The sequence below is a fragment of the Cloeon dipterum genome, chromosome 1 (assembly GCF_949628265.1).
Source record: "Cloeon dipterum chromosome 1, ieCloDipt1.1, whole genome shotgun sequence".
NCBI lineage: Eukaryota > Metazoa > Arthropoda > Insecta > Ephemeroptera > Baetidae > Cloeon > Cloeon dipterum.
Genome location: NC_088786.1, coordinates 14,472,474 through 14,485,647, shown reverse-complemented (window position 1 = coordinate 14,485,647; position 13,174 = coordinate 14,472,474). Strand labels below are relative to the sequence as shown.

The following is a 13,174-nucleotide window of genomic DNA, read 5'->3' as shown; positions in this document are numbered from 1 at the left end:
AAAGACATATATGATTTCACTTTTAGCTGTATGGTAAACAGTAGTCCAAATACAATTTTAAAACCCTAAGGTTCATATTTTCTCGCTTATGCTTTTAATTTGCAACATTGTTTGAGTTGCCTATTTATATACTTTATGGCTTTTGGCAATATCGATTGCTATAGCAATTAGAATTCGCTTTGATATTGTAGATCAGCAGAGGTCATTCTCTCAGCATGTAAAGTGCAGCGACCCTATGTCAGTTTTTTTATTTGCGTTGATTTTTTTAGTTGGTCTATTTCCGCAGCACATCCGTGCGCGGCTCTAGTGCGTTCATTATGGGATCAAATTTTTCTCACTGAGAGTCCCACTCCTAAAATATTCAACCCTTTTAGATGAGCGGTTTCGTCACTGTACCCTAAAATCCAAATTCGAAAAAAGTTTCTAATGCTGGGAATACCATCGTGTTAAACCAAAACTTTGGAAAAAAAGTTTCGAAACTTCATCGTGCAAAGTGTTTTCTTGGTTCTGATTCCGAATCGTTAAGTCTGTTTTTTGTTCCGATATATGAGCGTAAGGGGTGTATTTGGAGGGTATATTTGCGTGGCTGACGGGAACATGTTGTTTTGCCGACTTTGATGTTAAGCGCTATCCCGTTTTGAGAAAATATAGAAAAGTTGTTTCCATCTAATGATATTTTATGTGTATTAAGCTGTGGCAGCTTTATTAACACTAATGAAATTTAAGCAGAGGCCGAGTAAAAATAATTTAATCATCATTCGTTCAACAGACACAAGCCACCATGGACATCTCCACAGCTAGCTGCGTTTGGTACGAATCCAAATGCCTCCTTTGTTCAATGGTCTTTCCCAATTTACGAGCGCTCAGAGGCCACGCCAAAGACCACACGCAGACGAGTCCACCTTACAGGTGTCACATATGCCCCTTCTTCAGCAACAATAAGATCGCTTTGCAGCGTCACAATCGAACCCATAAAGGAGATCAGCCGTATAAGTGTGGACTTTGCAACGATTTATTCTCCTCAAAATACAACCGTAAGAGGCACTTGCTCAAAATTCACGCAATCACCAGCGAAGAGCAAGTGCTCTCATTGCTCTTTGAAAACCAACAAACACCTGATTGTGAGGAAAATTGGACTCCGGCAGCAGCAGAAGCAACTGCGGAGAAGGACCAAGAAGAAGTCATGCAGCACTTCTCCGCCAAACTTTCCATAATAGCACTGGCATCCCTAAGCATTGGTGTCCCTCCTATTTGGAACGCGGAACCATTTCTTAAGAAGTACCAGTTGTTGGCTTCTGGAGCTGGTAAGTTATTAAAGTAAATATTATTTCTATTTTGAAAAGGGAGAATATTTGAAAGTAGGACTTCGCTTTTGATTTGGCGCGCAACTAAAGATTACTCGGCATAAACACATGGCGTTAGACAGACATATTTGAGTAGTCTTTCGCGCCAGTACCATGGAAAAGCGAGTTAGCGCGAACGTGGCAAAGCTGGTTTGGACTTTGTGAAAAGCACCGCTTGAGAGGTGGGCTGGCTGCGTTGTGACGCACAAGACACACGCGCGCTGCCACCGGCCGACCGTTCAGAGAGGTGCTTGGTTACGTCGTTGCGTTGCGTTTCACAGGCAAGGGAAAGGCAAGCGTCAATCGGTTCTCGAGATGAGTGCGAGCGGAGAGCAAGCACAGGTAAGTAAAGAGCAAGACAGTAAAAAGCTCTCTACCCTTGGAGGGCGAAACGCAGCTGACAATGAGCACCTCCTCTGAATCTGAACGGCCAGCCGCAGCAGGTGGTGACGCGGTGGCACGCGTTTGCTTCGTGCGTCACAGCGCCACAGCGCTATCGCAGCCTGCCTCTCAAAGAGGTGTTGTTTTTCACGTTTTCACAAAGTTCAAACCCACTTTTGTGCGTTCGCACTAAATCGTGTTTTTGCACCGACAACTCAAATAAATAAGTTTGCGGCGTTTATGTCACGATTTTTTGCCCACCAAATCGAAAGCGAAGACCAATTTAAAGATAAAATCGTTTTATTGGTTTTTTTTCTAACGATAAAGAAAGAAAATGAATTTTCCTCGCTGGTTTTAGTTGAGACTTTTATTTTTCTCCACGTGTTTCGGCTCCAACTGGCGCCCTAATCATGCGATTGTACATTTTATATTAGTCATATGTCATATTATAGCAAACAATGTCGTAAACTATTGTAACATTCAAAGTCTCAACCAAAACCAACGAGGACACGTCTGTTTATTTCTTCGTCGTCTGCAGAATTGCCTACCTCGAGTGAAAAGTTCAAATAGCTGTTTTTCTACCACAAGATTTTCATATCATTTTTGTTTTTAAATTTTGGCCAGATTTGTAATTACTTCCATCTGGTGCTGATATTTAAATTATTTTTTCTACAGATTTGGCCACAAACGAAGACTCTCCTTTGGATCTAACAGTGAAGAGCAGGGATGAAAAAACAGTCACTCGTAATGAGTCTACAACTTATTCTGAGGAAGATCATGAAGATTGCAATGGTTCGGCTGCATTTTTCGTCGAAACCATCTATAACTCACCAGAGGAGGAAGGTGAAAAATTCAAGAGAGCTAAAACGAACGAAAGCGCTTACGCAAGAGCTCCCAACAGAGTAGACTGCCCCGTGTGCAAAGCCACATTTCCATGGTCCAGTTCACTGAAAAGGCACATGCTGGTTCACACAGGAGAGAAACCGTTCCGTTGCCATGTTTGCCATTTGAAATTTTCTTCTAAATCTAACTGCCTCAGACATCAAAAACGGAAACACTCAAATCAGGAAAACGTGAAATCCAGCCCCAAAGACTCTTTATTCAAGTGCGATATTTGTTCCAAGAAGTCCAAACTACAGTTCAGGGAGGATTAGCACATGGAATTGCATTGTCTAGCTCGACTTCGTTATAACCAAAGCATGGAATTCTAGATTCATGCTTTACATCAAGGTAAATTTTGTATCTGTATTTGCAAGTATGGAAACACAATAAATTGTTTTTGTAATCATATTTTGTGATGGCTTTGTATTAAAAATAAAGACGCATCCTTTGAGAAAAGTCGACTGAAAATTTGTGGCCAAACTATTGAAAGCTAAGTTAGGTTACACATAAAGAGATTAACTAAAATTTATTTTATCTGCATTATTAATTAAATATTTTGCACATGGCAGCATTAAAATAATTAATTTGAAACTTCAACGACCGCATGTCTCACATCCCTCGAACAGCCTCTTCTCTGTGTCCGCATCAAGCTGCAGCCTTTTTTACATTGCATTATACAGTAGGTGGTGAGAATATTTTAGCGCGGCACGGCGTGCGGCTTCTCGTCGTCACGACCGTGCAGCCGCTCGAATAAATTGACAATTACCATCAAGCCTGGGCTTCCTACGATCGGATTTTCCCTCTGCTGTCTGTCCGCGGCTGCTGCATGGCATCGGTAGTAGAAATAATAACAAAACGAGTCAAATCGGCGGCATTCCGTCACACACGCCGCTCAAAATACATGCTATTTCCACTTGCAATCGTGCGTCCCGAATCACTCAGCGCGCACCCTGGAATGCCTAAAGGTCTCTGCAAGGACATATTTATGAGGGATTAAAACATTGCAATATGAACATACTGAATTTTTACAAGGATATATGTACAATTTCATTGTCCACAGCAATTAATTAGCAAAACATTTGTCAAGGAAGTACGGAATTATTTTAATTCACTACAGACTAGATGTTTGACATCTTCTACATGGAACGCATAAATCAAGAAGGAAAATAAACTGCATGTTATTCCCATTTTCGTCCGCTAAAATCTGTGAACCTTTATTGGGTAAACAGATTTAAACAAAAATAGAAATTATCTACGCAGTACTTCACAATTATTTAATCCTTATTTTCCAGATAAATGAAAGTTTTCCTGATTAAATAAGACGGGCCATGACTAATATTTCGCCAAAATAGATTTTTTTACTGACGCAGTGTGCAAATTCTTGCGCCTATAGCTGTTATCGCCGTCGAACAACCAAGGAGTTGCTTCTGCTGCTGGCCGGTACCGTGAGAGCGAGAATTAAAGATCAGAAGCACCACCGCGACTAACACCCCCTGTACTTAGCCAAGCACGTGATCGGCCGTGCTCCGTAATCTATTGCATTTTCAAATTTACGCGAGCACGAATCATCTCCCAACAGTGGTCAGAAACATTTTTGTCCTTGAGCGTGCTGATCGATAGGCGTCAATCTCGGGCTACCTTTCCTCTAGTTTTTTTTAAATTCCAATATTTGTTAAGTTACAACAATGCGCTGAAGAATTTTTATCATTTTAATATATTACAAGGCTCTGAAATACTTAATTTTCTACGATGGATTTTAAGCTAAATTATGTGAAAACCTAAAATTATAATATATATGAATTTAGTCTTTAAATTAGGCTTGCCTTTTTTCTCCAAAAGTGTCCAGCGATAATTTTCACATCAAAAAGCTGAAAAGTACTTAGTTTATGAGAGTGAATTTCTACTCTGGACCGTTACTTCGTGATTTGTACTAAATGGTACATTTTGTGGAAATGGTAATATTTATGTTTCACGTTTGAAATGGACTCATCGTGAGGGTTTCACACTTCAAATTAGCCATCAATTTTAAAAGCATGCGCTAATGACCATTTTGCTATCTGCATTGCCGGGCAAAAAGTTGATATCTTCATCGTGTGCGAGAGTACACGAACACGTGTAATATTGAGGCGCGAACAAAAATTTGCCCGCGCGCACTCGGAGCTGCCGGTCGCGTCTGGCATGTGTAATTAACATCTGGCGATGCTAATATCAAAATAATGACGCAGCCAGCCCCGCTAATGATACAGCGGCGCGAGATCCAAGGTGAATCAATTGCACGTGAATTCACAGAAAAGTAGCAAAGCACTCGGCCGAGTGTGAAACAAAGTAAAAGGTCGCTTCACAGGGACTGGACTGGCTCCGAGCGAGTGATGATAGGCCAGCGTCGCGTATTATTAATAAAAACACTTCTGTGTGCGCGGCGGTGAAGCTTGATTACAGGCTATAAGCACAAAACACTGAGGAAACTTTTGGAAGCTGCTGCGGGAGACAAAATGCAGATTATTATTATTTTTGAAAGATCACATGATTTGTTGAAAGAAAATTTCGGGCCAATGAATTATCTTGAGATATTTCTGGGGCGTGTAAAATATTTTAATTTTATAGAAAAATTAAATACTACTGTCTTATTTTGAGGGTGCACTCACTTCTTACAATAGGAGAATATTTTATGAAGAGACAGACGTGACAGAGCCATCCTAATTCACACTTTCTTTGCAGAAAGTTCAGTAAAATAAAAATTATTAGTTACATACTTGATACAATTACTTGAAATTGAGGCAATGGCAAAATCGGTTAAACATACGTAATGGTGTAAAATAATGAATGAATTTTTATTTTTGAATAAAATCTTTCCTATATCAATATTTGAAAAGTGCGACCACTCGAGGTTGTTTTAATTATATTCAACTTTCCTATATCCTTCCCACTCACCTCTCGATATTGCTTGTAATTGTAATTCGTAAATTGCGCGAGTGAAAGTGATAATTTGCAAGACTGTGAAAAATTCAAAAAACTATTTAAACCTGAAAAAATGAAGTAGGGCAATGGCATCTTTCCTGCAAAATAAGGATTACAGACCGTCAAGACATGTATTTGGCCAAAATAAAGCGAAGCTTGGAAGTTTGTTAACAGGAATGCATGATCGGGAAAATTGAATTAGAATTAAAACAGTTGAATGCCATCAAAGGCAGATTAACTTAACTATGCGAATAAATCCTCATCCAAAGATAACAAGAATCAGATGTTAACTGTGGGAAAAATCATTTAGTCAGTTTAGTATGATTTATCTCTCAAATTCAAAACTTTCAGGCATCACTATGACAAAACTAGAATTTCAATTTTCTGACGGGTTCTCCAAAATGTAAGATTTGCTTAAATCTTATCACATACATAGCACGTTAATCCTTTTCAACTTTATTAAACAGATACAAAATGCTTCACATGAATGCTGCCGCTCGATTAATCCAGCCATCAAACCACACATTCATAACCTAAAAGCTCTTATTCAAATTCGAAGCTACGTGTATTTTTGTGTTCGACAGACGATCAGTCGAGGAGTGGACCACTCCTTGTTAATCCCCGGCCGGCAGAGTTGTAACGAGAGGGGTGTGAGCGTGTAATGCGAAAAGCCGAGCGCTCGATGCAATTGACTTTTGATCGCTTTCTTTCTTCCTCTAGGGTGATATTAGCGATCGTAATGACACAACAGATTCTCGGCGCGCGACAGCTGCGAGGCGCCCACCGCTAAACACAAAAAGCAGACAAGTATTTAGCTGTCACGCGATCGGAGCACTTTGTTAAATTTAAGGATGGGACACGCCAGCAAGAGTCTGCATAAATTTATCGACAGACGTTTGTTTGGACGGGAAAATCTTAATACGCGTGTTTCACTATCAAACAAACGCAAGGAGAATTTTTATTATTTTGACTAAACATGAGTTATCTGAATTTGAAAAACACCCTTAGCTTAGAATTTTTGTTCTAAATTCTTAAAGGTTTTAAATTTTGTATGCTTAGGTGAAAATCTTTAAAATTAAATAAAAATCGAAGGTATATAGTGCACATACAATGAGACAATGAGGACCTATGGAAATACGAATTTATAATCAGCCGCATCAACAAACTAGATAAATTGACAATCCTCTGCTGATTTTTTTAGTTTGTATACCCAAATCAATTTTGTTATGTCCATCCCACCTGAAAAATAAATTGAAACTGCTATTAACGTTAAGGTGTATAATTTTCTCGCGTGTCAATGTTGTTTGAGAACAGTAAAATGGTAATTAATGCAGAGCAAAGAAAACCAGATAAGCGGTGACAAACTGACGCTCAAAATTTGTCTCTAATTGCCAACGCGTTAAAATATTCTGATCACGTGCATAAATTTCCTTCACACTCAGTAGTAAAATGCAAATTCGCAAGTGTTTGGACAGTCGCCTCTTTCACAAATTCGATTTGCCGGCAGTGATATTGTTATTATATTCTATTATAATTACACGCATAATCTGGACGTGTGATTCTCTTTTTTATTTCAGGGACGGGTGACTCGGCAAAGGAAGTGAAGAAGTGGTAATTATTATTTGAGTGCTGGTAATTAATTTTTCCGAGAAGAAACTGCTCGATGCATAAATTATTACTTTTTAAACGGCGCGCGCTTGTTGTACCAACGTATATATGCAACGTACGTCAGCGCTCGTTTGCATACTGCATTAATTACGCGTCGTGAATATTGTGTCCATATCGGGTAATCTGTAAGCGAAACGAGCGAGGCCATCAATCTAGCTTCCCTTGACGGATTTCAATCGAGTGTGAGGCCTCCATTCGTCATATTTTCACAATATTCTATGAATGAAACCATTAATATTTTAGGAATTTCACAGATAAGTCTCTAACACAAATATCCGAGTTTGTAAAGATTTAAAATGATAGTAAACATTTATATGAAAGCCCTCTGTACAGATATGGTATACAGATATCGTATATTTTAACGCCTTTCATAGGATACAAAATTCTTTCATTCTGATATTGGTGGCATCACTTGAAAATTTAATCAAGTTTTGCTATTGTATTCGGGTTGACCAAGAAAATAAGAGCACTAAAAATTAATCTGAACTAATTGAATGCGTCCCAAATAAAGTTGCTTGAATGAATTTTTAATACTCTTTATTTTATTTTCAAGTTCAAACAGCATAATATTAATGAGTGAATTTTCACTCTGTGCTTCTTCCAACTCATTAGAACTTTCAGAACACACCTGCAACGTCGATTCAAACTAATTTCAATGAGTATACCTGAGTTGTCTCGCAAATTTCCGACGAGGGCAACTTAAAAAACCCGAATCTGAGACTGGAGAGTGTAACTTATTATCCCCCGGAGTGCACGCGGAACAAAATCGTATTTCAGTCGGCGTGTCATGGCTGGTGTTTTTGGCAGAGCAAAAAGCCAGCAGCCAGGTCCAGCCAGCACTTGAGCAATTATCCAGCAGCGGGAACAACAACAACTGCCGTCAGTGCGGCTGGCCCACCGAGAGAGTGAATAATTTATCTCTCGGCCGGCCAAGTGCACAAATCAAATTAAGAGAGGCAGAGAGCGAGCAGCGAACGCAAACAAGCTGCCGCAAAAGTCCCCCTGAGTTAGTTTACATGTTGACATTCAAGCGAGCGAGCGAGCAAGCAAAAGCTGCCGGGAAAAAGCGGCGCGCAGCATCTCCCGAGATTGTATTTATCCGAAGGTGTGGGGGCAGACAGACACCGTCAGCCCACTCTCACCCCGCGCGCGCGTGTACCGGGGGTGGATTCGCCTCTACAACCCCGCGCCGAGCGTTAGACCATGTAATTGGATCGACTGTGGAAAACACAATCATTGTGATTGCCAGTCTCTTCTTTCTCTCGGCGTCCCTAACCGCGCCGCGTGTGCTGCCAAAACGTCGCTTCTCCGCTGCTCCTTCGCTCCAGCACCTCCCAGGAATTGACAAAAAATATACAAACGTGAATCAAGTCAAGCTGTGGATTAAATGAACAAAAAACCTTTGTTGGAGAAGATCTCCGTCAATATATGAGATGCTAAATTTTATATATTATCTTAATGAATCAAGTTTTTGATTGTCTTAAGTTTTTACAGATATGTGATACCAGCTATTTTTTTCAAAATCAGATAAGGACAGAAATCAAAAGATATATTTTTTACTAAAATATTCTAGCTAGTAGCTAGGCTATTTTTTCATGTTGAATATTTGAGATTATAGCGACGGTTGATTATAAATGAACGAAATGTGATGGTGAATGCCATGCATGACGCTTGAGGGTCAAAGAACTGCTCGCTCACGAAATAGGTATTTTATTGTTTTTTACTGATTTCATTAACTTGATGTGACAATTTTTTATGATATATATTATTAATTAATGCTTTCTTCAAATATTTTTTGTTAATGAAATTAGGCTTCGGGTATAGACGCCAAAACTGATTTAACTGAATAAATAACATTGCGACGAGGAAAGTGTCCGAACATTCCGATTTTCAACACGGAGATATATTTAAAAAAAAAAAACTTGAAATTTTAAGCTTCAATTTTTATTGAGGGTTTGGAAAGCTTTACGTTAAATTCCTTTTTAATTGGTCAAGGCAAAATTCCATAGACTCCCGCGCGAACGGGTAAAATTGGAATTTTGACATCAAACCACAACTTAAAAAATTATTTAATTTTATTGAAACCAAATTAAACATTTCATTTGGCTTATTTCAAAAGACAGGTTCGACTAGAGGGGTTTTTATGCTAGGACAGGTGGAAAAAATAAATTCAACCTAAATTTTATTTGGACCCTATCACAATCACACCGCATAATGTCATTAACGCTGTTTCTATGCATTAAAATTGACCTCGTTCATGTTTAATGTTAAAAGCCTTTTTGTACATCATAAAAAATCGACACCTGAACGTAGACAAGGGCGCCTTTTCCGAAAAATTGACAACGATCAGGACATGCACATAGAAGCAATTAAAAATCTCCAGACGCGATAATAAATTACCGAAAATCATTTTCCAGTTCGCAGTGAAAGATACAAATCGACACACAATTATTTCATGTTATATACGCAAGGCTGTTTGAATAAAACGCAACCGTGCCATCTACAAATTAAAACGGACCTCACGAGCGAGCGAGCGAACACAGCCCGAGGGAGTTCGGACACATTCGCACTTAGATAATCGGCCGGAATAATCTGGCCCATTATGTCAAATTCGGGCGAAACAAAGGCGAAATTAATCAAGTTGTTTGGTGCGTGTGAGAGTGTGCGAGCCAGCAGAGCTGCAAGGCGGCGAGGCCGGCCTCTAATGAAAAACAAGAAAGCATCATCCTTCTTTTTTATCCTCGCCGCCACGCCGACGAATTCGTAAGCCATCTGCGTATTAGTGACGGCTTTACGTCGGCGTACTCTCAATTACAGGGCACCACCGAGTAAACCTAACCATTTCAATTAGGCAGCAGCAGCAATACTGACGCTCAAAACACGGCTCGCGCACTCTCCCCAAGGGCAGTGACAAAAATGATGTTTCCTGTTACGTCGTTTTATCATCAACGCGACACAAATTCTTATCATCCTGTCTGTAACGAGTAATTGTAATCACTCGTTTCAAATACACAATTCATTGTCACAATCCAGCAACCATACAGGTGCTTGAGATTCCAAATTTTCACTCAGAGAAATCAAGTAAATGTATTTTTACGATTTCCATTAGTCAAATTTAATGTCATTCTTTTATAGGTTAACTCTTGATTGAATTCACAATTATATAAGTGGAAATCCTCTTAAAACAGTCGGCAAGCATCTTTTTACCTAATTTGTGTTTCGCGGAAGAATTTAAGGATTGCAAAATTGATTTCCTAGCTGAGTTGAATCTTAACTACAACTGCTGTCAAGAAATCCAAAACATCTGGCTGTTACACTGCCCGGTGTTAATGTTTTAGAGTAGCCCGGAGAGTTTCACATCAAAATAATAAGTTGAAATCTATCTTCCACGATAATTCTTACCTCGCAAGCACTCACTCACAAACACTTATTATTTTTTACCACAAACAGCCAAGGCGAGGTGAGGAAAAATTATTCGTCAAAAATAATCGTTCTGACGCCGACAGCAAAATGCCACCTTAGAACTCTGGGGAGAGAGAAGAAAATTGTTTCTGCCGCGCGCGAGTTTTTTTTTTCTTCACTCGATCTCGAAAAGCGTCGTGTTTAATATTATAATTAGACCCCTCATTACCGATGAATATTAATTATCTCCGGCGGTAATAGCGCCACAAAATTACCGCCGCCAGGAAAAGTGGAGCGTTTATTATTATTTTCGAAAAGCAAAGCTGTCGGAAAAGGCGAAAACACACGTACGTTCGACCCACTTGCCGAGTTCCGTGCATTAAAAAGCCATTATTCAAGTCGGCACGGTTGCATCGTAATTAAACTGCGTTTTCGCAGTTTTATCGAGTGTGCATTTTATTTTAGCATCCACTTCTGGGAAGCACGCGCGTTTTTACAGCCGCAATTAAAGCCTGGCTGAAAATTATTATTGTTTACTTTTATGCCCTACGGCTTCTTGGAATTGGCGTGCCGTGCTTATTGTTAATAATTTCGCATCTCGAGATACTAATAAATTGATAATAAAGTTAATCGAGCCGTTTTCCCAACGCGGAAAATTAAAATTTTACGGCCTGCTCCCGCCTCTCATTCACTCGTGTTTATCTTTCAATATACCTGGAACAGTCATCAGCATCGACGTGATTATCTCTTTTGTCAGACGAGTTTGTTCCACTAAACTAGGGAAAAGCAGCACGGAGAATTTTAATATGCGTATAAAATTGAGCCTGTTAATTTGGAACTGGTGCATCTTCAAGAAAAGGGTTTGTAGAGTAAACAATAAACATTATTTGAGAGAAATACACATCTTTGAAGTTATTTAGAGGTACCAGTCGCGAAATTTTTAGAGCCGCCGGCTGGATGCGCCGTCTGAACGGAATTTTACCTCAGCGATGGCTGAGAATTGTTGCTGAAGGCTAGCCACTTTTTAAAAGTGGAGTTGGTTTGCATGGAAGCTCATAATTTTTTTCCTCATAAAAATCATAAATGTATGGTGATCTTTTTTGTAATTGACCTGTGATATCTACTCTAATGTATTTTGACTAAATGTTAGGATAAACAAACATATATTATTTTAAGGTTGGTTTCATTCTACTTATAAACTCTGCAATTTGGTTTAAAATGTTGTATTTTTTATTATTTATGTGGTAAAATTTGCCAATGCAGTAGATTTATAGCTTTAGAATTTGTGGTGATTCTCCTCACTACTTGGTACTAGAAACTTCCAGATGCTTACCGAGTAAGTTCCAGAATCTCAAGCTCCAGACCATTCGATTCCAGTTTACTCTGACCAAATTGACTTTAATATATTATTCTAATTAACTGATTTATTCAACCATAGCTCTCCTAATAAATATAATTATGGTGCTAGATAGAAACTTTACATTTGTCTCTATTATAATTTTATTAGAGTCTCTGTCTGATGCAAATTAACGATCGATATGCGGGTTTCATTGTTAGCAACGATCTAAAAATTACATGGTCAAATTTTTATTAAATAACTCAACCTACTATTTTTAATTGCACTTTAATTCTGCCGTTGATCTTATTATGGACATTGAAACACCAGTGTCGAAAGTTGAGGTTCGACCACAGCATTCATTTCCCAAACCAGAATTTTCACAGCATATTGAGCTGTCAAGTGATTGCATACGTGATCATTATGTACGCAAATTATTATTTTCAGAGTGATTGGACGCGAAACTAGCCCAACTGGCGGCGTCGTTTGGTATCAAAACGCACAATCGGCACCAGGTTTCAATTAAAGGGCTGGCAAATTACACCCTTTCATAATACTCACAATTCGAGCGATAAATTTTCCATTACACGCGGCGGGCTAGCGAACGAAGAACGAATCGAGATTGATTTTTTATGAGAGCGGCGCGTTTCACATGTTTTGTCTTATAAATCGTGTTAATTTGGCAAGGCGGCTTGATTTACGGCCGCAGCACGCATTTTTCGAAAGCCAGCCTTCATTTTAAATTGAATTCAACGCGGAACAAAATAGTGATTTATCGCCGCTGAATTACTCCTCATGCATATGAAAATCGGTAATCGCACGCGTTGCTCCGCTTGCGAAAATTGGATTATGCCTTCGTTTTGCAATGAAATGTTGTGCCACTGGAAAGGAATTTAATGGGAAAATCGCGCAAACCGAAAACGAATGTGGTAATTCAAATGATGCAACTTTGGAGGTAAAAGAAATATGCAATAACAATATGACACGAATGAGCAATTTCCTATGATTTAAATTCACGGTATTCTTGTTCCTGTTCCTACCCGTTCCTCCTAGAATTTTTGCAAGTGTGGGGCACTGGTTCCTTGCTTTAAAAATTTATTAAATTACTTTCTTCACATGAGGGATCCTGTTTTCACTAGTCATTTATCACAATCGCAAAAATATAAGTATAATAAAAAGGGTATGAACGTACAGAATGACATTT

The 13,174-nt window shown here is 39.0% G+C and overlaps 1 protein-coding gene across 1 annotated transcript; it reads left to right on the top strand.

Annotated features, from left to right (window-relative positions):
• Window positions 1-781: 781 nt before the first annotated feature.
• On the top strand, window positions 782-2,878 carry LOC135936760 (zinc finger protein 813-like). The gene is made up of 3 exons (XM_065480096.1): window positions 782-1,304; window positions 2,400-2,722; window positions 2,792-2,878. The coding sequence occupies exons 1-3, from the start codon at window positions 782-784 to the stop codon at window positions 2,876-2,878; spliced, it is 933 nt and encodes a 310-aa protein (XP_065336168.1).
• The last annotated feature ends 10,296 nt before the right edge of the window (window positions 2,879-13,174 follow it).